The sequence below is a fragment of the Canis lupus genome, chromosome 12 (genome assembly GCF_003254725.2).
Source record: "Canis lupus dingo isolate Sandy chromosome 12, ASM325472v2, whole genome shotgun sequence".
NCBI classification, from domain to species: Eukaryota; Metazoa; Chordata; class Mammalia; order Carnivora; family Canidae; genus Canis; species Canis lupus.
Genome location: NC_064254.1, coordinates 55,885,646 through 55,912,840, shown reverse-complemented (window position 1 = coordinate 55,912,840; position 27,195 = coordinate 55,885,646). Strand labels below are relative to the sequence as shown.

Below are 27,195 nucleotides of genomic sequence, written 5' to 3'. Positions count from 1 at the left end.
AAGTAGACTAACTTATAAGCTAGTAGAAGGGGAAAAAAGAAATATTTGACCCAAAAGAAGTTAAGAAAGAGGTATTTGTGGAAAAAACAGGTATATAAACAAATGCAGCATAAGATGGTACATTAAGTACTAAATGTATGAGTTATTGCATTAACTGCAGATGAACCATTGAATGCTCATTTAAAAGATACACTGTCAGAACAATATAAGCAGTTTTCAAGAGGTACTCTAAAATAATATAGAAGGGTTCAGAATTGATGGAAAAAGATATAAGGAAAGGTAATGTATTAAGCTGACATTGGAGAAAATTATACTTTAAAACCACCAAGAGCATTGTCATTTTGTATTGATAAAAGGTTTAATTTATCAGGAAGATTAAGCAAATTCACATTTTTATGTGGCTAAGAACAAAGTATTAAATGTAGAAAATAAAAATTGAACTACAGGAGGAGAAACATGCATGCTTAGATATATTGAGATGCCTTTCTAACCCATAGGTGAGTATATAATGGAAATTGTAAAATATTTTAAAGTAAATGATAACTAAAATACTACTAGCTAAAGCTTTGGGACTGTAGCTAAAGACACAGAAGGAAATTTATAACTTTAAGTACAGATGTTAGAGGGGGGAAAAACGTTGAAAAATAATGAGGTAAGAATTCACACAGAAAGGGAGAAAAAAATCCCTGCAAAATAAATCCAAAGAAAGTAAAAGATAGCAAGTAAAACTAACACAAATTTGTGAAATTGAAAATAACAAAGATGATCAAATCAGTGAAAAAGATCAAAATCATCAAAAGTTGGTTTTTCAGAAAGATTACTAATATTGGCTAATTTTTCTTGAAATTATTACAGAGTCAATACTAGAAATTTAAAAAGGAACATGACTTCATATTATGCAGATATCTTGAAAAGTTGAGAACTTGAATATGTTTATGAAATGGCTAATTTTTCTTGAAATTATTAGAGTCAATACTAGAAATTTAAAAAGGAACATGACTTCATATTATGCAGATATCTTGAAAAGTTGAGAACTTGAATATGTTTATGAAATGGCAAGAAGAAAACTTGCCATTGTTGAATATTTGATGAGTTTTTAGTAAGTCAGGTAAATGGTTTATCATATAGTCATATATTAGAATGCTCTGATGAACTAGGGCTGTACTTATTAATGTGGATGAATCTCAGAAAGAAACACAATGTTGAGGAAAAGAAACAAGTTATGAAAGAATAGAATTAGGCCAAACAGTGAATAATTTAGGCTTATATACCTGTGTGACAAAACAAAACAAAAAAAGGAATGATTTATTATGAAGGTCAGGATAATGGCTACTCCTAAATGGCAGAAGATGTAATTGTGGAACTTGTATGATCTTTGTAAAGTACTAATTAGGTTCTAATTCTTAACTTGTTATTTTTATTATTATTTAAGTTTTATGAACATGTTTTGTTTTCCTTTTTGTGTGCATATTTAATTATACAGGTGGAATAAAAATCCCAAATTAAAGGTTATATTCTTAATTTAATTGCATCATACTACCTCTCTTTCTGTAGCCATTTTGGAACTGGTTGAATAAACTACTTAAAACACTCTTTGAAAAGTCGAGTGACCAAAGACGACTCTCTGTGCCTGTAATCCAGCCCAGGGATCCATTAGGTTTTAGTTGGTGGATCATCACTCATGTAGCATCATTTTACCAGTTTGATCGCCATGGAACACCAGATGAAATGGTAAGATTTCATTTTTTTCAACTTTCTTACATTATTAATTAATATGTAGTTGTTGTAGACAAATTAGAAAATGAGCATAGAAGCACAACAAAAATTAGATCACAATCCTCAGAGTTAAATTCAGCTTCTGAATCTGAAGTTGTGGACCTTTCTGTAAATATCTTGAAAAATGATAATCTTTAGGTTTTTATTGTTTGTTTAAGGAAAAATACCTTATAGAAGACTTTGGATCTAGTTCTGGCTCTGCTACAAAGTAGTTACGTGATCTTCAATAAATTACTTTAACCATTCTGGATCTCTGTTCCCTCATCCAGAAATCATGGGATTGAATTGTTCAGAAAATGTTTTCTAGTTCTAAAATCTGTAAGATTGCTGACAGGAAAGCATATACCTCCAGTAATGAATTAGTGGTTTCTGTGAATAATTTCATAAAATTATTTTCTCAGAATAATGCTTCTCTAGGGAAGCTTTTTATAAAGATATCTTAACCTATTAACCATGAGGTTTACTTCAAATAGATTTTAATTGTTTTATTAATTTTTAGTTAGGAATGTTTTTATGCAGTGTTATTTAAAAACCCTTATGTTAAAACTAGCTGGTAGACATATTTATTTGAAGCCCTATTTGTGTAATTTCTTCCACGTTCAGAAGTGAATAGCATAGTTGTCTTACCAGCCCATCAGTTCTATAAAATAAACATCTAGAACGTCGAAGACACTATGTGTTTTCAGTATTGGTCTTTTTTGGATCATTAGGTCTATCTGCAAGTTTTTAAAAATTCAGATTTCTGAATCTCAACTCTGGAGATCTGATTTAGTAATCGATTTACAGTTTGGGAATTCTTATTTTTAAAAAGCTTCTTGGTTCTCATCCTCTCCCAGGTATAGGATCATTGTTTATGAAGCCTATTCCTTGACAGACTTAACAGATTTTTCTCTCTTTGAAATACTAGACAAGTCAGCTCAGAATTCATGCATGGAATCTGAGGGTCAGTTGTCAACACTAGTGCCATTGAAATGGAAAGGCCCTCAAAAGGTCTTCTGAATGATCTCCCTAATAATAAAAAAGCTTTTCAGGAGACCCCAAGATAAAGTACTCCTAGAAGCTCACCTACAGCTCTGTATTAACTCATTAAACATTCTATGAATTTATTGAGAGGGATCAATAGAATGAGCTTCCCAGAGAAAAAGATTTTATGTGCTTTGTGTCTGTACATGAGTCCTTACAATGCTGATATATAGTAAAGTCTTAGCAGATTGTCATTATTATAGTAACTGTTATTGAGTATTTTTGTGAAGTTAATATGTTAATATTTCACATCTTTTAATTATTAAGATACTAGAACAACATTAAAAGAATTTACCTATAATTCTAATGTCTTTACAAAAGTGTTTTAAGACATTACAATTCTAATGTCTTTGCATTTTAATTCCTCCAAGTACATATTTCTGATTTTATTCAGTGTAAATAAATACAATAATTAGTTAAGCACTTCTGAGTTCCCATTGAGTGGCTATCATAATAATGGGTGCCAATGATAGGATATGCATGAAACAGATTGTACTGCTTCTTGCTTCAAGGAACATGCTTTCAGGTTATTAATGCTTGCTGGAACTGCCATTAACGCTTATGCGAGTGAGTGGTGTATTTCAATAGAGGTTGATATTGACCTCCACATACTCCCAATGTGGTACATAATCTAGCCACATTAATATATATCATTACTATTACTATTGTAATGTTGAATTGTACTGGTACAACCACCCACAGTTGCATTGCTGAAATTACTCATCTATTTCATACAGAGAACTCCATAGGAAATTAGTGCTTTTATTAGCTCTGAATCAAGATAGTAATTGAATTGTCTCTATTTAAAATAGCTTAACCTATGTCTTTTAATGTCAGCAGTTCCTATGTGATTTTCTTTTCCAAGATACATATATTTTTAAAATCTTAATTCTTTAAATTATGTAGGAGGTTTTAAGAGGAAAAAGATAGGATATTTGAAGAACCTTTCATATGATAAAAAATAGATGTATAATATATAAGTATAAGTGTATATGTAAAATAGACTTTGTCTATATTCATGAGTCCTCAAAGAGTTTCAAATGTTTCTGGACTCCTTAGCAGCTTTTAAGGAAAACTCAAAAGCTTTCTGACTGATAACTAGTTTTCATTAGTAGTGATATCTTCAGCATATTATATTTGCAAAGTATTTAATATCTCACAGTGACTATTCTGTTTTTATCTCAGTGAAGTATGAAGTACTTCATTTTTTCATTCCATTTTACAGGTAATGAAAGTGAGGTACACAGTAGTTAATGTCAGCCTTTTTTTTTTTTTTTTTTTTTTTTGTCAGCCTGTTTTTATCACTTAGGTAAACTTGATGTTAAGGTCCTCCTGAAGACTGCCTTTTTCGAATAGGCATCTGGTGAGGTAATGACATGTATCAGTTTGCCATGGGCACCCTATTATGCTCAAAAGTGTCTCAATTTGGTTCATAAGTCATATAATCATTCTGATCTATGAACATGAAGGCATATTGACTCATCCTTCCAGAGAGATTATATAGGATATTAAATTTGAGGGACACCTGGGTGGCTCAGTGGTTATGCGCATCTGCCTTCGGCTCAGGGTGTGATCCTGGAGTACTGGGATCGAATCCCCACATCGGGCTCCCTACATGGAGCCTGCTTCTCACTCTCCCTCTGCATATGTCTTTGCCCCTCTCTTTCTGTGTGTCTCACGAATAAATAAATAAAATCTTTAAAAAAAAGATATTAATTTGGATCTGGGATATATAGAGAGCAGAATTTTGAAAATTACCTGAATTCTTTTTTCCCCGTATGATATAGTATCCTAACTCTAGCTACTTTATAGAAAATGGCCGTGCGTTAGGCATGTTTTATTTCTCTAACAAGTGATCTGGTGTGAGAGGAAGATAGATAGTGATAATGGTTAGGCCTACATTCTGCGGCAGAGAATATCTTTAGTGTTGTGATAACCATAGAGATGTTTCAGTTTTTAAATGTGAACTGCTGTGCCCTGAAAGCATGAAATCTTTATATTTTAAATAGGTTTCAGATATGCTTAATTTTTAAATTCTGTTTTAAAAGTTTTGTGTGAATTGAACTTTGGCTATATGTATATTAAAATCACAAAACTTGCCAATTGCTTAACATAGGCTTATAAAGAAAATTTGGTACCTCATTTCTCATGCTAGAGGCTTTAGGTTTCATGATTTCTATTTAATGCTTTTCTTTCAACCTAGATAAGAGTGTGTTATCCTCTCATAATCCCTGTCATCTACTTTAAAAGCAAATATAGTTTAAAAAGAAAAAATATTTTTGGGCTTTGCAGGGATCAGTTTAACAATATTTTCCCTGCTCGGAACATAGTGTAATCAGGCCAGCTGATGCTTGTCTTTGAAACATCTGAAATGGTGACTAGATCAAAGGTCTGAAATATAACCTTAAAGTGAGAGTTGTACCAGGATCCTTGGCCTTTTGAAAGTGGGGAATGGGGGATCTATTTTATATTTGTGGTGGAGACACCACTATCCTGAAGCTTAAATGGGCATTTTTAGTTTTGATGGTAGGATAAGAAATACAAACATAGCCCAAAATTGGTGACTTCCTACTTCCTTTTTATCAGAGGAATTAAGGTATGTATAGCTTTATGTAGGAAAAAATTGTAGTTGCTTAAAGTTCAGTGTAGCTGTGGAAAAAGAAATGTATCCTTTGATACAGTGTCTCTTACTCAGACTTGATTTGGGCATGATATAGTTGCATTCTTTAATCTGAATTATGGTTTTTTGTTTGTTTGTTTGTTTTAGATTATAGCCACAGTATTGATCCACAGAGTTGAAAATCCCTGGACATGAATTACGTTACTTCTGTATAATTCATGTGATTCAAAATGCCTCGTAGAACAGAAGTTGAAGTACACTCATTAACACTATCAAATTATAAAGCTAAATATATCAGTCCTGTCATATTTCTGCTTATTTGGGACTAGTGGTGATGTTTTCTTGGTAAAGAGTGATATAAAAGTGAATTACAGAAAGCTGAGGAAAGGCTTATCAGAAAATGGAAGGAATACTGGCTTTGGAGCAAAATCTTTGCTCTGACTTGTATATACATGACCTCTCTGAGACTATTTGTATTACCTGAAATGGAAAAGTTTATTTTGAGGAAGTAATAATGTAAAGACCTTAACATAATGTACATATGGTACTATGGAACAAAATGGTCTCCTCTTTTTTTCTTAAGATTTAATTTATTTTAGAGAGAGAGCAAGCGTGTGCAAGTGTGGGGAAGGGCAGAAGGAGAAACTCTCAAGCAGACTTCTGCCAAATGCAGAGCCAGATGCAGGGTTAGATCCCACAACCCTAATATGACGTGAGCCGAAATCAAGAGTTGGATGCTCAACTGACTGAATCACTCAGGCACCACAAAAATGGCTTCCTTTTTGAAAGAGTTTTAGGGCCAATTACCAAGTTTTAGAACACAATCTCAAAGCTGCTTTCAGTTCTGGCACCAATTGCAAGTCCAAGAATTACCCAAACTATATAATTTACTTAGACTTACAGAACTCATTGAAAGCTATTATACTCAGGGCTATGGTTTTATTACAGGGAAAGGATAAAAATTAAAAGGAAGGGGTATATAGTGCAGAATCCAGGAGGAGTAGCAAATGTGGAATTCTTGTTGTTCCCTCCCATGTAGTCACGATACGTTAGTCTTCTGGCATCAGCGTGTGACAGTTTGCAGGGAGTATTTTCAACCAGGAAAGCTTGCCTAAACTGCAGTGTTAGTTTTTATTGGAGCTCCATTACATGAGCATGATGGATTGATTGCCGACATCGTTGATCTCAGTCTTCAGACCAGTTGTCCAGTTCTGCACAGCCCTTAGCACAAGTCACATTTTTGGTTTGGGGTTTGGGGGTTTTGGCCAACCTGACCCTAAGACTTTATGAGTGTTACCAGGGAACACCCTCAACTCTACTGTTAGACCATCCAGTAGAACTCTACGCATCTAGGCAAACAAAGAACTCCTATCAGGTATAACATTCCAAGGGTCTAGTGATTACTTAACTGAATCCTTGGCTTCAGTAAAGGCCAGACTGTCTGGGCAAGGCCAAATTCTTTACTACACATTCTCTCGTAAATGTTTTGCATTTTCTTTCTCTTTCTTTCTTTCTTTCTTTCTTTCTTTCTTTCTTCTTTCTCTTTCTTCTTTCTTTCTTTCTTTCTTTCTTTCTTTCTTTCTTTCTTTTCTTTCTTCTTTCTTTAAGATTTTGTTTATTTATTCATGAGAGACACAGAGAGAGAAAGAGAGAGAGAGAGAGAGAGAGAGAGAGGCAGAAACACAGGCAGAGGGAGAAGTAGGCTCCATGCAGGGAGACCGATGTGGGACTCGATCCCAGGTCTCCAGGATCCTGCCCTGGGCTGAAGGCAGCATTAAACCACTGAGACACCTGGGTTGCCCCCATTTACTTTATTTATATAAATGTATTTCAAAAAGTCAGTAATTCTTTTGCTAAAAATAACTGAGTCATGCATCAGTTATCTATTACTGTGTAATAAAATTTGGCAGCTTAAAACACCATTTATTATCTCACACAGTTCCTGAGTGTCAGGTATACCATAGGAGCTTAGCTGGATGGTTCTGGCCCAGGATCCCTCATGAGGTTGTGGTAAGCTATCAGCAGGTGCTTCAGTCTCAGAAGACTTTACTGGAGCTGGTGGATTCACTTGCGATCTTTTTCATGTCCTCAGGAGGCTTTAGTTACTGATCACATAGGCCTCTGCTCTGCAGGCCTGTTCACACTATGGTTTTTCCCTGATGGAGTCAACAAGAGAGAGATTTTCATTAAGATAGAAGCTACAGTGTCTTCTAACCTAATCTTGGAAGTGACATACTGTCACTCCTATTAGTGTTGATATTCTATTGGTTACAGACGAACAATGGTACAGGGTGGGGTGGAGGTGGAGAGTTCAAGAAGTGTTATGAATACATGGAGACAGGGGTCATTTGGGGCCATTTTAGTGGTCACTGAGTTCCTTTACTAAGGAAATGTTTATTTATTTAGTGATTTTATGTAGTTAGCGTCTTTATCCGGCCACATAAAATCAAGAGTATTGAACATGCTTTAGCCCTTTACTCATCATTTTGGTTCATCCATCTGAACAACATTATAATAGGGATGGATGATAGGATATGCTGAGCCCTTTGCTTCTATTCTTTTAGGCCTCTGGCTTTGCCTTTTGAGGTCTTATAGTTACCTTTTGTACCTTTTTCACTCTGTCAGAAACTAATTGTCCCTTGCTTCCTCTTGAAGACACTTTCTTTGCTTTTGGTTTTGACTAATATGCACATATCCAGAGCTTTAAGAACTGAGTATCAGGTGAACCATGTATTCTATGAGAAGGTCCTCCAAGCTTTCCTGTGGGAAGGTGAAGTCGTTTTTCAGTCCCTAGCTTTTGTGAAGTATTTTGGCTTTGTGAAAGTCCTTTCAGCTTTCTTCCTTATTGCGAGGAGTCTTCTAGAGAATTGGGATTGCCAGATAAGTGACCATTGATTAAATGAGGTAGAACTGTACATTTTTTAAAAATTTTTATGTAAAAATAAAACAATTTTGGGGATCCCTGGGTGGCGCAGCGGTTTGGCGCCTGCCTTTGGCCCAGGGCGCTATCCCGGAGACCCGGGATCGAATCCCACATCGGGCTCCCGGTGCATGGAGCCTGCTTCTCCCTCTGCCTGTGTCTCTGCCTCTCTCTCTCTCTGTAACTATCATAAATAAATAAAAATTAAAAAAAAATATTAAAACCACCATTTAAAAAAAATAAAAAAAAATAAAACAATTTTGCATATAAAATATCTAGTTACCTGTTTACTAGAGTAGACTCTCGACATTATTATGCAGAAAATGAAAACAAGTCTCTGGTGAGTACAGAATAAGGAAAAACATTCAAGGCATAAAAAAACTCCACAAGCTACATGAAGTTTTCTTGTGGGTTATTTTCCTGTTAAATTATATGTGACAGCAAAAATTAAATATTTGTTAAAAAATTTGTAATTTTAGGGGTCCCCAGCTAGCTCATTCAGTTAAGTGTCTGCCTTCGGTTCAGGTGGTGGTCCCAGGGTCCTGGGATTGAGCCCTGCATCTGGCTTCCTGCTCATGGGGGAAGCCTGCTTCTCTGTCTTTGCCCCTCCCCTTCACTCATGCTCGCTCTCGTGCATAAATAAATAAATAAACAAACAAACAAACATCGATAACTTTATAGAAGCCCCATTGTTTAATAAAATAACTCCTGGTAAGGATTATATTGGATTGGAATAGTTATAAGGTTTTTTTCTACCAGGTCTGTCATATAACTCTTTGTCTGTCCTAGTAATTTTAGACATTCACGAAATTGTAATGGTATCTGATGATGGAGATGTTTGTACTTCACAGCTAGCCTGTACTATAATTTGAATGCATAATTGAGAGCAATAATTTTGGTGCAATATTCTCCCTTTCTAGAGACAAATGGAATCAAATTGGAGTTTTGTAGAAGAACTACTCAAAAAGTCCATCAATGTTCAGGTATGCTTACAAGGTGATATAATTTGTGGGCTTTGTTAAATTTTAACATTACAGATTTATTTATAGGAACCAAGCAAACTCTTAAAATGATTTGAATAACAAACTTCGTTTACTTATTAAAAACCTGAGGTAGAATCATTATTCTTTGTTAAAGAAAGGTCAGCATAAGATGGTTCCTATGAGTGACTATCCTTTGAGGATTTTTATTTTAAACACTTGAGTTGCTACTTGAAGGACAAATAAAATTATCCTACTTGGTGACTTTGACAAAATGTATTCAGAGTAAGCAGTAGATGTTTCAAAACTATAAGCCATTCCTTGACTGTATGGTATCAAGTCTAGGAGACATGATGAAGGAGATAGTGGCATTGGAAATTCAGTTATATCCTCATCACAGCAGGAAGGTGACTTGCCTTGCTGAGCAATTTGTCTTACAGGCTCAAATCATACTCTAACAGATAAGGTCCTAGTTTCTGAGCCCTCATTTCATACGTTATCATTTTTCTTTCTGCAGAGCTGTTAATGTAGTGCTTCATGGCCCAGAGGTCAGATTTGACCTCCTTTTAAAATAGTTTTAAATGTGCTATTTATCACATCTTTAAACATACCATATTGTAGTTCTGTAAAGTTTTGTAATAAAAATTACTTATGTAAGAATTTAAGAGGAAATTTTAGTAAAGAATATTTTTAAATTTGGGAGGTAGCTTATTTTTCTGTTAAGAAATAAAGATTGTTAAAACCTTGAAGAGGAATAAACAAGAAATATGATAGTATAAGATTGATATATATCGTATATACATACATACACATTTATTTTGTAGCCATATCTTTAAAAATAGAAAAATTAAGTTTACGTGATTTTATTTGTGTGAAATTTTATTTTACCTGTTAACTATATTATCTCTTATTTTTTTAAGGTGAAACATATAATAAGTACATTTAGTTTATAATATGAATCTTCTAATTGAGTAAAGATTATAAGTTGGAATTCCAAGGACTTTTGCATACAGAAATTGTATGAATAACAAAAGAACTATTATCTCAACTATTATAAAAGTTTTCATTTTTATTTTTTCTGTATGATTTTAATTGGCTTTCTCCTTTATTCCTTTTTGAAAACATTGATTTAGTAATTCAGAAAGTTTCTTCCGTATATTTTTTTTTATTTCAGGAATGTAGGAAATCACTAAAAAGTGGTTCATTGTTCTTTATATTAGCTATTAATCTAATCTTAATGCCTTAACATAGCTTAAAAACCTCTTAGTTAAACTTCCTTTCAGCTTTAGCAATGTACGAATTTATGGTTTTGTTCAGGTAGGTTTTACATTAAAGGATATTTCTTAGGAGGCTCTAAAGGTTCATATGGATAAATACCGATATACTCATAATGGTCTGGGACAAACAGGAGAAAGAATTTATCATCTCTCTTCCATAGAAAAATTTGCTTTTTGACTAAGAGATTGAAAACCTTCTTTAAACCCCTTTAGTTGCTTGAAAATTCTTTTTTTCTTTGGATTTATGACTCACTATAATTTTTATTCTAAATGAAGGAAACTCATTTAATTGAAAAAAAAAACTTTGGAATGTCTTATAATGTGATAAAATTTATTCTGATACTGCATAATATATTTTTACAACATAACTAGTATTTTAATGATTTTAGCTAAAGCTGTTTTGAAGATAAGTAAGTAATTCTTGGAAGTAGGTAGTGTGACCATCAGAATTTGCTTGGCTTGTTTCCCAAAATGTGGGACTTTCAGTGCTAACATCAGGAAAGTACTAAGCAGACTGTGAGAAGCCAGTCATCCTAGAAGTAGAGATAGTATAGCTAATCCAAGAAACTTTATCAGAATTTAGATATAACATAAAGTCAAAGTAGTTTTTCCTGTGAGAGAAGTCATTAAAATATTTAGAAAGGAGAAGTCCATTTTCTCTAGTGATCTTTCAATTTTGTCATGCCTTGATTATATCAAATTAGATTTTATAAGTGTTATAGTACAACTTGCTGGAGTTCTTGAAATCAATTTTGTGGGTACGGTAGGTGGTCATAAAGACTAAATAATATGTTTGGATAGAGCTATCAGTTTGATTATATCTGTTTTCCCCCATTGAGGTAAATTAAAATCTGACCATGCTCATGTGCTTTGCCTTTATCTCCAACAGTGAAAGAGTCCGTTTGCAATATTTAAAAAAACATACATTCCACATATAGAACAGTCGTCACATAAAATTGGTAGGCATGCCGCTGTAGTTTTAATTAAGCAAATAATGTTCCAAATCTTTTTCTAGCCAGAAAAGATTTTTTTTAGAAACATTGAATTTTGTTAGTAAAGAGAACGTGTGCTGTTTAATTTTGCTTCTATAGATATGATTGAATAGTTAAGTATTTAACAGTTTTTTAGAGACAATACTAGTTAATATTTATGGATGCTGATAGTAAACATTTCTTCTACCTTTAAAACAGCATTATTATTTTCATATGAAAACAGAGATTTTTAAATTTATACTATGTGTGTTTTAAAGCCTCATTTTCTGGGCAGCCTGGGTGGCACAGAGGTTTAGCGCTGCTTTCAGCCCAGGGTGTGATCCTGGAGACCCGGGATTGAGTCCCAAGTCGGGCTCCCTGCATGGAGCCTGCGTCTCCCTCTGCCTGTATCTCTGCCTCTCTCTCTCTCTCTCTCTTTCTCTCCCTCCCTGTGTCTCTCATGAATAAATAAAATCTTTAAAAAAAAAAAAGTAAAAAAATAAAGCTTCATTTTCTGACATCACAATTTTCTACTAAAGGTTATGGAAGCATAAAAAAAGAAATCCTAAATAAATGTAATATTCTTTAAAAATTAATTTTCATTTGCCAAGGAATCTGAAGAGTCCAAGGCTGCAAACAACTCAGAAGTGATTAGATTTGAATGATTTGGGACAATAGTCTTTTTTTTTTTTAAGACTATTTATTTATTTGAGAGAGAGAGAACAGAAGGAAGGGTAAAGGGGGAGAGAGAGAGAGAATCTCAAGCAGACTGCCTGCTGAGCAGGGCACCCAATGCAAGGTGATCTCACAACCCTAAGATCATGACCTGAGCCAAAACCAAGTCAGACGTTCAACTGACTGAACCACCCAGGCACCCCTGGGACAGTAATCTTCTAATTACTAATTCAAAATAATTGTGTTTCTTGGACAGAAGGATCTTGATCTTGGACAGAAGTAAAGTTCAACTTACTTTATCCAATCCTAAAAAAATAAATCCAATCAGGCCAACTAATAGTCATTATTTAGCTTGCAAATAAATTTTATTCTTGTGATGATTTCTTTTAGGTAAGCTAGTTATGCATAAAGAAATAAATCCCCAATTGTTATATTGTCATTTTTATAGAATAAGCTAAAAGTAATTTTTGTTAATTCCAATATAGTTAAAATAGTATTACATTAGTTTCAGGTATACAATATAGTGATTCAGCAATTTCATATATTACTTAGTACTCATAATGATAAGTGTACTCTTGATCCCCTTCACTTACTCCACCATCCTCCCCATCCCCCCACCCCACTCCTGTCTACCTACCTTCTGGTACTATCTGTTCTCTATAGTTATAAGTCTGTTTTTTGGTTTTTGTCTTTTTTTTCCCCCTCTGTTTTGTTTCTTAAATTTCATATGAGTGAAGTCATTTAGTATTTGTCTTTCTCTGATGGACTTATTTTGCTTAGCGTTGTACTCTAACTCCATCCATGTTTCTGCAAATGACAAGATTTCATTCTTTTTTATGGCTGAATAATATTCCGTTGTATATTTATCCTACTCTTCTTTATCCATTTATCTATTGATGAACACTTGGGTTGCTACCATAGTTTGGCTACTGTAATTAATGCTGCTGTGAGCATAGGGGCGAATATATCCTTTCAAATTCATATTTTCATATTCTTTGCGTAAATACCCAGTAGTACAATTACTAGGTCAAATGGTAATTCTGTTTTAAATTTTTATAGAACCTTTATACTGTTTTCCAGAGTGACTGCACCAGTTTGCATTCCCACCAACAGTGCAAATAAGATTCCTTTTTCTCCACATCCTTGTCAGCACTTATTTCTTGTGTTTTTGATTTTCACCCTTGTGACAGGTGTGAGGTGGTCTCTCATGGTTTCGATTTGCATTTCCCAGATGATCTAGTGATACGGAGCATCCTTTCATGTGTATGTTGGCCATAAAAGAGTAAAAATGTTTTCATTTTTAGTTTAATAAAAGAATTTTGTGTATGGAATTTAACCTGAATTTAACATGCCAAAATTTGATCTTTCAGAATACAGATAGAAAGGCCTTCTTTAGAGCACTGAAGCGCAGATCAGGAACGCACTATGGAATATTCTGGAGTAGCTTTCTCATTAGTTTATGCATACTTGCACAGCTGAGATGAGACACACAGAGGGTCCACAGGGTCTTGTGAAAAATGCAGAAGCTGAGGAGCATAGCCTTTGGGATTGAGGAAGGCAGGTTTAAGTCTGTGTAGAAAAGATGCCCACAGGCCCTCTGGTTTATTAAAAAATCTTTAATCAGAGGGCATGGATTTAGATGTAGTCATTCAAACCTCTTGATTTAAGTAAAGTTTGACCTTAACACTCAAAAAATTGAAATGTATATTAGCTTAAGGTACACTATGAGAACCTGTTGCATTTATTATTTGATCATCAAAAGAGTCAACATTTGGCCTAAAAAAAAATACATCTCTCTTGCAGACAACAAAGTGAGAGCTATCCCTCTGCAAGCACTGTACTTAGCATTTAATTCACAATCTTCTACTTAATATTTATGATAATCTTGGGAAGTTCCATTTTACACATTAAGTAATGAGAATCTGGCAGGGTTAAGAAGCTTGTCCAGGCTCATATAGATAACTGAGAAGTGGCAAAGCTGAGATTTGAGTCTTCTACATGTTTTATTTACAATGTGCTCTCTCAAAGCATTTGACTTGGTAGGATTTTGGAGGTGGGGGAATGGGAAGGGACAGAGGGAGAGAGAGAATCTTTAGCAGGCTCCATGCCCAGCTTGGACCCGGACACAGGGCTTGATCCCATAACCCTGAGATCGTGATGTGAGCCAAAATCAAGAGTCAGACACTTAACTGACACTGAGCCACCCAGATAGACTTGGAGGATTCTTAGTAAGACTATTTTTTTTCCCATTATTTCTATTTTAAATAGATTTCTTTGATGCTGTGTGTTTAATTAATAATCCACATTGGTTTTTAGGCCTATTTTGGTGATACTTGTGGAGAGCATCTTAATTTCTTTATATTTTTGTGTTCTTTTTTCCTCTAATAAGTACGTCTCAGGAAAATATAAAGTAGGAAATGTGTCGTCAAGCATTCTCCAGTACTCCTGCTCACTGTATTTCAAGTCTGTTTTGTCAAATTGGAGCTGAAGTGTCTATTTTCTTCTCTACTCCTATTTTGTATTCATATCTCAGATTATCTGGACTTGAAGATGACCAAATGCTTTCTCTCCTTTTTTTTTGTTTATTTTTATATGTTTTTATTGGAGTTCGATTTGCCAGCATAGCATAACACCCAGTGCTTATCCCATCAAGTGCCCCCTTCTTTCTCTCCTTAATTCAGTTGATATGTACCCACATATTTTTGAAAAGAAATTCCTAGAAAAAAACTAAGGGAAAATGTTCAAAACAAAGCAATAATTGAATATACAGAACATGAAAATGTATTTTATAACAAATACTGTCTGTAATTAACACACTAAACAGACTTACTTTTTAAGTCATACTCAACTAATTACCTATCCTGCCAGAACTGTGAAGAAAATGGTATTTTCTAAGCCATTGCTTTTCATTGTAATCTGTATCCACTAGCAGGAAAAAGAAGGAAAATTTATCTCCTGTCCTTTAGGAAAATAAAAAATCCCCTGGGATATAATATTTAATTTCTTCCTAATTGGACACAGTGGAAAGAACATGGCTCTGGACTCGCAAACTTTGATTCAGATCTTAGTGGTCACTAAGAGCAGTCTTGATCAAATCTGGTGTGCATTAAATTAAATGTTCATTTCATTTCCCTTCTGGTTTTGGAAAGGAGCATAGAATGGTATCCATTATAGGCCTTGGAGTCATGAATCCTAGCTCTTTCCGAAGTGGACTTGGGTAAGCTCTATGTAACTTCTGAACCCCAGCCTTCTTTTTGTGAAATGAAGATAATGAAACTGAGATGGTATGAGACATACTTGAATTAACATATGTAAAATGTCACACGGATAGTTGGTATTCAATCTTTTGTTTTTCCCAAACTTCATATATTTTATGTTTTATATCTTTTTGTGGATTTTACATAACATGTAAAATGAGTTTAAGATACCCAGTAAAACAAAACAAACTTTAAAATGAACCCACTTTTAAAATAGGGCCTTTTTAACCTTGAAGTATAATAAAATTAGTGTGCTTTAATTTATATGAGTAGTGTGCCACAGGAATGAGCCTAGGTCTTGTTTAATATTTTCATAATAAAATCAGAGAATGTTAGTGATGGGCAGAAACTTCTTCGTCAAATGAGTTTGTCTATTAGAGAAGCTAAGTATCTTTCCTTGAGCCATACAGGTACTTGGTGAAAAGAGGCCTCAGTACTTAGAGCTCAGTTTAATTCATGAAATATTTATGGAGTTTCGTTAGTGAACCAGGCAGTGTGCTAGACCCTGGGGAAATTATCCTAATTCTCAGAGAGCTCATAGACTCTTGAAAGCAGATAAACATTAAATTTAACAAGGTAAGTGCTGTGATATAGGTGTGTGTAGGATGCTGTGGAGCATAAAGAAGGGTCACTGTTAGCGTGGAAGTTACTAAGTTTCCTTGAGGACTTGAAGCCTAGGTGTATTTTAAAGGATTAATAATTAAATGAGTTGGAAGGGGGGAATAATTAGAGGTAATGCCTTATCAAAAAAAATCTATTCATGTTTGAGTCCCTCTCTAACAAAGAATTACTCTTATTAGTGACCCCAACATTTTTGTATGTAATCTCCCTGTCCTCTAAGATTCTTAATATCCTCACATCTAATTAGATTTTCTCTCACTTATCTCACCCACCCTCCATGATTATGCTTTACATTTTTCATTTTTCTTTTCATTTTCATTCTGTTCATCACTATCCATCTTTTCCGTTTCCTGTCTTCTTCAAAGTCCAAACTTACTTCCTTAAGCAATTTAGATTATGTACCCCTTTATTATAGTCATTCCATCACAGACACCTTTAATTCCATAGCCCTCATCTATTTATACATGGCAAAATTTAGTCTTCCTTTCCTCTGCCAACCTCACCCCCCAGCTAAATATTGCTGGATAAAGTCAAATGATAATACTTATGAACTGCTCTGATTTTTAAATTCTTGATCATAGATCTTAAGTGACAGCTCTAGAGTCTTTGCTTTTCGACTCTCCGAAATGACTTCTTTCAGAATTTTTTTTTAACACACAATTCAATACATGCTTTGCCTCAGTTACCTTAGCCAAGCATCCTACCTCTTAAATCACTGAGAAAATTGAAACAGTCATTTGAGAACACCTTTTTGTACCTTCAAATCTCCCAACATGTCTGCTTTGTACTCAGCCTCTCAGTTTGCTTTTCTGTCATATTGGAAGTGTTACTTATTTCTGTCAAAAGCTATCCTTTCCCTGTGCACTGGATTTGTCTCTTCTTAACTATTCAGGGAATTTATGTATCTTACCTTAAATATCTCTGTTTCCTCACCTCCTGTTATACCCTCAGCCTGCCAGTAGTTAAGCTTCAGTCTGTGCCATCCCTGAAATTACTCTTGTCAAGGCTATCAGTAACTTCCATATTGTCAAATCCAAAGATTCTCCATTCTCACTTTAACCTCTCAGTAGCATTCAACCCTGTTGACTACTTTCCTTTTCTAAAATATTTCTTGTGATTTCCATGATGTCTGGTTTCCCTCCTACTCCATTGACCACTAACTCCTTTTCTTTTGATACCTAAATGTTGAAATAGGAAAAGGCTCATAGTTCTGGATCCTTTTCTCATTTCCATGTATTCGCTTTAACTTGGTTGATCTTATCTAGCCTCTAAGCTGTAAAAACCATCAATATGAAAGTAACATCTGAATTACTATCAACAGCTCTGGTTTTTCCCTTGAGCCCTAGGCCTATATATCACATTATTTGCATATATCTCCACTTGGTTGCCCTTATGTACTCTCCCATCTGTTACTCCCCTAGTATTCCCCATCTCAAGATATGGTACTATCAACTCATTTTCCTAAGCCAAAACCTGGGAGTTCTCCTTAATTGTTAATTGCTCTCTTACCCTCATACCTTCATATAACTTATCAAAAAAAATCCCATTGCCTCTGCTTCTAAACATATCTTTAAAGTTGTGTGCTTATCTAAGTCTTGTAATTTCACAGAATTGTCTTCTAAATCTTGAAGGTGGCAGGTGGAGACAGAAGTAGAAGAAAAAAAGTAGACACTTTAATTTTCTATGATGGAGTGACCATGCTTATTTGTTAAAAAGTGACGCATCACTGAACCCCAGACATTCAATAATTATTTAAGCTTACTACATACCACACATCTTTAACTCTCTCAAGATGTTTGCTTTGTAATATGAACACTAAATCTGTTTTGTTTGTATTTCAAGTGTCACTATTTACTAACCAGTCTTCCTGCTTTTATTCTTAATGTACTATATTCATTCTTCATGCATGATCAAGAGCAGTATTTTTGAAACAATAGTTTCAATAGTTCAAAAACAATAGTTTTTGAAACAAGACTCTTGTGCTTGCAGTCTTCTAGTGGCTTCCAATATATTTAAAATAAAATCCATACTTCTTATCAAGACTTTCAAAGCCTCAAAGGAAAACATGGTCTCTGAATATCTCTGATTTAATCCTGTAATACCAACCTTACTGCTAATTTCTATGTGTTTTCTCTGCCTTGAGTGCTTTTTTTCAGGACTTTAATAGTTGGCTCTTTTTCATTCAGTCATTTACCCCAAATGCCAACCTTCAAAAAGGTGGCATTCATACCAGAAGATATGAAAAGTCATCCATACCTTCTGGTATAATAATAATCCACACCCTCTACCACTTACTCTGCTATATCCTGCTTTGTTTTGCTTTGCATAGAAGTTAAAACTGTTTATCGTGTCCCCTTTTCCCATTCTCCTCCAAAGTTGTTCTGTTAATGCTTGTACTATATCTGACTTATCCATTGCTCTGTGCCCAATACCTTAGAATAGTGCCTGATTTATATAGTAAGCTTTAAATAACTAATTGTTGAGTGTTTCATTAGCGTGTCACTTTTTAACAAACACGCATGATTTTTTCATCATAGATGTTTGGTCAGTCGCTATATTTCTTTTCACTTCTCTCTCCTGTTGCCATTTCCTAAGAGGTTAAAATACATTTGCTCTGCTAGCCCTTTGGTTTTCAAAAAAACAACTTCTATTCTTACAAAGAATTAACCTAGTACTTAAGTATGAGCAAGTCCTCTGGATTTGCATACACCTTAAGTATTAGATTATTTTTGCTACTCCATTCTGGTTTGGGTTTCTTTGTAGTGTCTGGGTTTCCTACCCCATTTAAGCTGTTTTTGTTGTTGTTTTTATATCTACCCCTGACATGGGGCTCAAACTTATGACCCCAAGATCAAGAGTTATATGCTCTTTTGATTACACCAGCCAGGCAGCCCCCTCTCCCACTATTGTAACCTTTAAATAATTGTGCTAAAAGTCATAAGGTGTTATGTAGTTCCTATTATCTGAGTATGTGAATGGTCTTTTTTTTTGTTTTTAAGATTTTATTTATTCATGAGAGACACAGAGAGATAGAGAGAGGCAGAGACATAGGCAGAGGGAGAAGCAGGCTCCATACAGGGAGCCTGATGTGGGACTTGACCCCGGAACTCCAGGATCATGCCCTGAGCCAAAGGCAGATGCTCAACCGCTGAGTCACCCAGGCGTCCCTGTGAATGGTCTTAAAAGCAAATTTTTAGAAGTATACTTTTTGCTGATTTAGACCTTCTGGTCTGAAGATGAGAGGGTATGATTTGGTGATATATATTCATATTCTTTTTATTTTTTTATTTTTTTATTTTTTTAATTTTTCATATTCTTTTTAGAAGCAGATTATTTAGTGCAGTATCAAGTAATAATACTCATGTTGCCAGAGCCCATTTACTTTCCCACAATTTCAGTTTATTTTTTAGGGTGGTGTTCTAGAAGAACAATTACGAATGCATCTTCACTGTTGTTTGACACTTTGTGATTTCTGGGAGCCAAACATTGCAATCGTCACCATTCTATGGGAATATTATAGTAAGAACCTGGTAAGGAAATAGAATATGAATTTGTTCCAGGAATTTAAAGAATTTGTACATGTGTGAGGAATGTTTTTATAGTTTAATTATGAATAGTTATCTATAGAACATTGACATAAGGGAATGAGCATTTGCGTCCCTTTTCTCTTAAGAGTGAGAGTAAGTGAAGTAGCCAGAATTGTACCAGAAAGATTTTTTTTTGATCCTCATTTATAAGTATTTTGTAACAATAACTGATTGCTTGCAACACACTGAATGGTTAATGCTGTCCTGGATAAGACATAGTCTGGGCATTTGAGTTGCTTATAGGCTAGTGGGCAGATACACATACGTTATGGAGGGGAAAAGTTACAATGCTATGGAATACCAAAGGACAGAGTGTCTGACCCAGTGTATAGACTTGTGGAAGACTTTAGGAGGTTGTAATTTTTTAACAGGAATGCATGGAATTTTCCAAGTACAGGGAAAAAGCATTCAGGCAAAAGGAACATTATGAACAAATGTGTGAACACATAGAAACAATCTTTTCCTACCATGTTAAATAGTTTTGGATAAGTCTGAGATGACTATGGAAAGACATAGCAGATAAGGAAAGTAAGTAGAGAAGATAGTTAGTGGCTAGATGAAGTACAGGTTGAGTTCTGATTCTGGTGACATACCAAGGATATGACCTATTAGGTATGTGTGTGAGAAAGTTTTTTCTGAAAATGGTATACATGAACTGGGTGCCAATTAGTAGTCCAAAGTAATAATATATGCTAATGTAGTGAGTGAGTAAAGCAAGGTTTAGAAAGGAGAGGATAAATTTGGAAAATAAAAATTTTAAGGGTAGATTTATAGGATTTAGTTACATTTTGTATGTGGAGAGAAGAGAAGATCTGGAATGTTCACTGTTTCTAGGTAAATAGTGAATCCCTCAGTCAAGATAGAAAATGGAAACAGGAGATTTACAAGTAAATTACTAGTTTGGGTTTATACATAATGGAACTTACGAAAAATGAGAAAAATACCTTACTTTGAACCATAATTTCAGGCTGATTGGAGAAATAACCCATTCTAGTTCTGAGGTAGCATGTATGAGATGATTCTACAATGTTTCGTCACATCTGAAAATAGATAATATCAAAGTAAGGTGGAGTCATGTCAGAAGGCTACAGGAGCCAACTTGAAAGAGCTCCCATTCCCCTGATGCTGGGTAAATTTGAGCATAAGAAAGAATAATGACTGCTGTGAATTAAAACTTAGCAATACATTTAAATCCTTGAGTTTATGATGCCTTTAGAAGTTACTATTCTGAAAAAAAAAAAAAACCCACATTATTCCGAAAACTGTAAATAAAGGAAAATATAAATTATATTTTAGAGTAACTAAATTTCTTGTGAGCTAATTGAGAAGTAACGGTAGAACTAGAAAATCACTATTTTGTATACCTCCTGAGGCATCTGGGCAGTGATCATCAGTGGGCGCTAAAACTGTTCAGTGAAAGTCTGTTGGGGATCACTCAGATCAGGTTGACAACACACTCAATCTTAACATTACAAAAGGAATGACACAACTTCTGTCCCTCTTTCCTAAATTGCAAGTAGGAAGTGCCCAGTACCACCAATGGAAGATTCTTATCAAAAAACTCCCACTTGCATGAATCTGATCAGTCCTCTAGACAGAGCTACCAATTTATAGAAAAGATAAGAGATAGAAGATATATTACATGATGCTAGGGAGATATAAGCAGCTAAATCCGATTGGAGAAAATTATGACAATAAATGACCTGATATAAAAATAAATGGTATGACATAAGTGCTTAGAAACTTACAGAATAGAAGAGATTAAAGAATTTTTACTTACTCAGACTTAATACTTATTTTCTATCTTTCTTTTTTCTTTTAGAATAGTTCTTTCAGCATCTCTTGGCTTCCTTTAAAAGGTCTTACATACGTTATTAAGTCACCCTTGTCAATGCTAGAAATGGTGAAGACCTGCTGTTATGATAAACAAGATAATGACCTGTATAAATCTAGCAGTAGTTACACCATTTTCCTTTGTATTTTGGCAAAAGTTGTTAAGAAAGCAATGAAGAACAATGGCCCTCATCCTTGGAAACAAATCAAAGGAAGGTATGTGCTATATCTTTCTTTGTCATGAACGTTCACTCTGGAGAAGCATTACTTAACTTTGTATATTTTAAGTTAACTTGTGCTTAGAAATCTTAACGATTTATACATTTAAAATGTATTCCTTGGTGTATACAGGACAACAAAACAGGTAGCCTTTTGATCCTGCCAGGGAACAAACTTAATATCTATAAATTGTGGAGGATTTTATTTATTTATTTTTTTTGTGTGGAGGATTTTAGTTTATTTATTTCATCTGTCCTGAAGATTGAAATTTCATATATTAAATTCAGGTCTATTAGAGAACTGTTGTTTTTCTTGTCAAAATTAATTGTAATGTTATTATATAATTCAATACATAAATTTTATTTAAAATTATAGAAATAGAAAACATCCCTAAAACATACATTGGCAGGTAAGTCAACCTACAAAACTTGATGTTCTTTGAGTCTAGCAGTCCTTTAAGCCCTGCTCCTTTGAATAAACACTAACCAGAGGATAATAGAACAAAATAACTCATGTTCTCATTTGAGGAGTATGCCCAGTTTTCAGTTCTGGCATAGTAAAATAAACTTTTGGTCATATTCATCTGTTCTTGTTCTCTTTCTCTCTCTCTCTTTTTGAGAGTTCTGCTTGTTAAATGGGTATGAGTTTTGTCTTCCCTAGCTCTACTTCTTTTATTAGCCCTTTTTCTAGCTTTCTCTATACTAGTTGCTTATGTGATAGGGAGCTCTTGCAGCAGAGTAAGAATACACCTTCATATTCTAGGCAGAGACTTGTCAAGAATGACTAAATGAAGTTCCTATTTCTTTCCTGTATACTGCTTACAAGGTTATGGTGTTAACACTAGGACTGTTTTTAGAGTATACTTTTTTTTTAATGGTAGCTTCTTTGTTAAACTTCCAAAAATTGTGACTCAAACAGTAGTTTTTTTTTTCTTTGGTACTGTTTGCCAGTTTGTTTTTGAATCTTAAATCATTTTGTGGAAGACATGATACTCAGAACTTTATCTAAAACAAATCCTTGGAATGTATTCAGTTATAATTCTATTTATTCCAATTCTTATTTCTTAATTGATGAAAGAAAAATATGTTAACTGTTAAAGCAGAGTAGGTAAGAATAGTTTTCCCAGCACTTTGAATTGTCTTAGGTATGATTATAGCAAGAACAGGTCTTTGTGAGGGATAGAGGAAGAAAGAGTTTAAGGAAAAATGTATAAAATCGTCCTGTTAAGATTTCTTTAAAGGACATCAAATTGTACTTAAAGAAGTATATACTCCTTTTTTATTTGTCAATAAATTTTTTATTTATTTTGTTTTATTTTTTTATTTTTTTATCAATAAAATTTTTAAAAGGTGATTTAGAGTTCTAAAGTAACAGGATAAGCTGTGTACTGTATGAAAAGAACATTTCTACTGTCCTCTGGGGAAAACCGCTCAGTCTTTTTATTCAGTTCTAGGTGATTGCTATATCACTGAGAAATTTGAAGGTATGGACATTCTGTGAGTCTATTTTCGAATTAGAAAAAAGGACATGGCAGCAGCATAATGAAGAATTAGCTAAATTTAAAGTAATGAGATTGTCATGAGTATTGAGTGAAATGTTATTTTAAAGATTTTTTATTATTATTTTTGGAGGAGAGAACAAAGAGGGAGAGGGTAAAGCAGATGCCCTGCTGAGCAGAGAGCCTGACATGGGACTCAATCCCAGGATCCTGAGATCATGACCTGAGCCAAAAGCAGACCCCTAACCAACTGAGCCAGCCAGGTGCCCTGAGTGAAATGTTATGTTAAAAGATTAATATTTGTGAATGAAAATTTTATAAAAGTAATTTTTTTTAATGTTTTACAGAATATATTCTAAATTCCATCAAAAAAGAATGGAAGAACTGACAGAGGTTGGTCTTCAGAACTTCTTCAGTCTTTTTCTGCTGTTAGCAGCTGTTGCAGAAGTGGAAGATGTAGCAAGTCATGTTTTAGGCCTCCTAAATTTCCTCAAGCCTTCCTTTGTAACATCTTCCCTCATTTGGAAGGGTCAAGTGGCCTTCCTCTTGATGTATACCCAGAAAAATCTGGACATTGGTGTTTTGGCTGAGAAATTTTCAGGTGCTTTCCGAGAGAAAGCAAAGGAATTCTTGGTATCTAAGAATGATGAAATGGGACAAAGACAGACTCTCTGGACACTTCTTTCCATCTATATTGATGGTGTTCAAGAAATATTTGAGACTAGCCATTGCTTACATTCTTCGCATGAAAAACTGCTTAATGATGGATTTAGTATGCTTCTGCGAGCTTGTCAAGAATCTGAACTTAGGATAGTACTGAGCTTTCTACAAGCTGTTCTGGCCAGAATCAGGTATGTTTTCCAATAATATACTAATCCATTGACTTATTTTGTCATCACCTATGTTGATTCTATTTTAAAGCTTTCATTTTGCCAACCCATGAAATCCAAATGGAGAGAAGAGTTGGTTTTACTGCTACAATGGCATAAATCAGTAGTTTTCAAACTATTCTTTCAAATAGTAGTTCTTTAAAAAGAAAGCTTACATGCAAACATATAAAACTAAATGCAGAGCACCTCGAGTGCAGTCCCAGGACAATGGGTCTTCACCCCGCCTTCCCTTTCTACCTCTCCTAAAAGAGTATTATTATCCAGGAATGTTTCAGATATTCTAAGCAAGACCATGAGCTCAAAACTGAGGTGGCTTCTAGTGAAACATGTAGATTTTGTGCCCATAAGGAGATTTTGACCACACTGTACCATTTAAAAATAAAAAGGTAAGTTTCTTTAAATTATTTTGCTGCAGTTATAGCCTCAACTGCATGCAGTATTTCCAGCTGAAACATTTTTTTCTGAGATTAAAATAAGATTGTTCTATTTATAATACCAGTCACTCATGTAAGACTTAATGTTTTCAGATCCACTTAAATTATGCAAATATCGATATACTCAGACCCAAATAATAATGGATAAGAATAGTGGTTATGATATTCATTGCTTTTAAGGCCCCTTTTAATAAGTTTTATCTTTAAGTACATGTTCTTAAGAAGTTAGATACTACTACTCAGTGTAGTTAGTCACTATCACAGAACAGTTGTATAAAAGTTATGTGTGGAAATTTGATTTTTTGAGACCATGTCTAAAGTTAATGAAGAGACTGCTCCCTTCTTCTTAATACCACTTTACAAAAATTAGCATCTGATTATCCAAGGGTAGTAAGCTTGACAAATTTTTCAAATTTGGGGAATTTATTCATTACCTATTCTATTTATTACTAATTTACTTAATTTGCCTTATGTTGGGTTCTGCATGCATACTGATTAATCTGTAGGTTTTCACTCCTCATTAGATATTATTTTTAATGTTTGCCTGCTCCCATCAGTTTAAATTCTAGAGGTTTAGCTAAAAAATAAATAAATAAATAAAAATCTTAAAAATAATTTAAAAATAAACAGCCAAAATTCTTGATCACATAATCACCCTTTATCCCCCAGTGTGAGCTCTATAAAAGCAAGAATTTTAAAGCTCTCAAATTTTCGGGTAGATGGATAGATAAGTGAATGAATAAATAACCAGCCTCATTAGAAGAAGCTTCTACAAATTCTGGATCTTCTCCATGAACCACATTTGTTTTTCATCTAGTAGAGCTTCTTAGCAGAGATTATACTTTCCCAACTGCTAAATTCATTTTGTTTGTTTAATTTTTAAATAAATGTTAATAGTATTTCCCTGTGTTTTTCTTGGGCAAAATTGGAAATTTCCATATTCTAGTACCATTTTTTATTTGTTTATATTTATCTGAATATACAAAACAAGGAGGAAGGAGGGAGCTGTTCTAAACCATGCCGGTAATGAGGAGCTACAACTCCCAAAATTTGTGGGCAAAGGAGTAGAAAATGAAGCTAACAGTATGAGCATCTTTGGAAGAAGCAGTCATGGAAACTAAGTGAGAGAACCCATGTATTTTTCTGCTTTCTCTATTGAAAATGGACATTCCTTTTCAAACACTTTCACGATTTTATTTCTTCTTACCTAGGATTTGGTTTTGTTTTGTTTTTAAAAGACAGATTTATATCTTACAAATACTGTTTTAATTTTCAAGTGAGAAATTATGGGAAATCTTTTGGTTGTTAATTGCAGATGTTATATATTTTCATGGTTAAAAAAATAAATGAGGTATAAGGTGACAAGTAAAAGTTCCTCTCCTGACCTTTATTCTTTCATTCTCTAGCTCACTGGTTCTCAACTAAGGATGAGTTTCTCCCCCAGGGGACATTTGCCAGTGTATGGAGAAGTTTTTGATTCTGACAACTTGGTCAGGGAGTGCTACTGGCATCTTACAATGTACAGAACAACCCATGCCAGAACGAATTATCTGGTCCAACCTCTTTGGTGCTAAGGTTGGAAAACATTGCTTTAGGGGCATCTGGTGGCTCAGGTGGTAAGTGTCCAGCTCATGATTTTGGCTGATGTCATGATCTCATGGGTCCTGGTACCAAGCCCCAGTCTGGATCAGTGCTCAGCAGAGAGTTAGCTTGAGATTCTCTCCCTCTCCCCCTCCCTTTCCCCCCACACTTGCATGCACATGTCTGTGCACGTATGTTTTCTCCTCCCACCCCAAAAATAAATCTTTAAAGAAAAAAATTCTTTCGTTTTAGTCCATAGACATGCAGTGGTTTCTCATAGAATCTTCTAGATTTTTTTTCTCATTTATAGGCCGAAAAAAACAAAACAGATGATATTCTACAACTTCCTTTTTTTCACTTAATATTTCCTAGGCAGCTTTCCTTGTTAGTGTATGAGAACCTATCTAATTCTTTCTAATGGCTAGATTTAGCATTTCATTATATGGTTATACCAAACTTTATTTAACCAGTACCCTAATAATGGGAATTTATATTGCTTACCATTTTATCTTATTGTAAACAGTTTTATTTAATATCTTCATATGTGCCTTCTCTGTGTACTTGGGGAAATATATCTTTTTTTTTTGTCTTGGGAAATACATCTTTAGATTAATTTCTAAAAATGAATTGGTATCTATGCATTTAAATGTAGATAGATATTACCAGATTTTCTTACCAAAAAAAATTTTTTTTTTTTTTTTAAAGATTTATTTATTTATGGTAGTCATCATAGAGAGAGAGAGAGAGGCAGAGGGAGAAGCAGACTCCATGCACCGGGAGCCCGACGTGGGATTAGATCCCGGGTGTCCAGGATCGCGCCCTGGTCCAAAGGCAGGCGCCAAACCGCTGTGCCACCCAGGGATCCCACCAAAAAAATTTTATGTGCTGTTTTTACTCTCCCTAATCTCATGTTTAGATTAGGGCATGGAGTGTATTTAGAAACTATACATTCTCAGTTAAGAAATTAAATGCAGAAATTTGTTAAAATGTTCATGGTAATAGGAGAATGGGGCTTAATTTTGAAAGTTGGAGA

The 27,195-nt window shown here is 34.3% G+C and overlaps 1 protein-coding gene across 5 annotated transcripts in view; it reads left to right on the top strand.

Annotated features, from left to right (window-relative positions):
* The window catches only part of MMS22L (MMS22 like, DNA repair protein), a 129,062-nt gene that overhangs the window by 20,823 nt on the left and 81,044 nt on the right, over positions 1–27,195 (top strand). For all 5 annotated transcript variants that reach the window (XR_007401314.1, XM_025444923.3, XM_049092387.1 and 2 more), the window contains 5 exons: positions 1,555–1,731; positions 9,260–9,322; positions 19,531–19,650; positions 21,530–21,756; positions 23,605–24,108. Coding sequence is in view for 4 of the 5 variants with exons in the window: in XM_025444923.3 (XP_025300708.3) it covers positions 1,555–1,731; positions 9,260–9,322; positions 19,531–19,650; positions 21,530–21,756; positions 23,605–24,108 (1,091 nt within the window). In the remaining variant the exon portion in view is untranslated. The remainder of the gene's footprint in view (positions 1–1,554; positions 1,732–9,259; positions 9,323–19,530; positions 19,651–21,529; positions 21,757–23,604; positions 24,109–27,195) is intronic.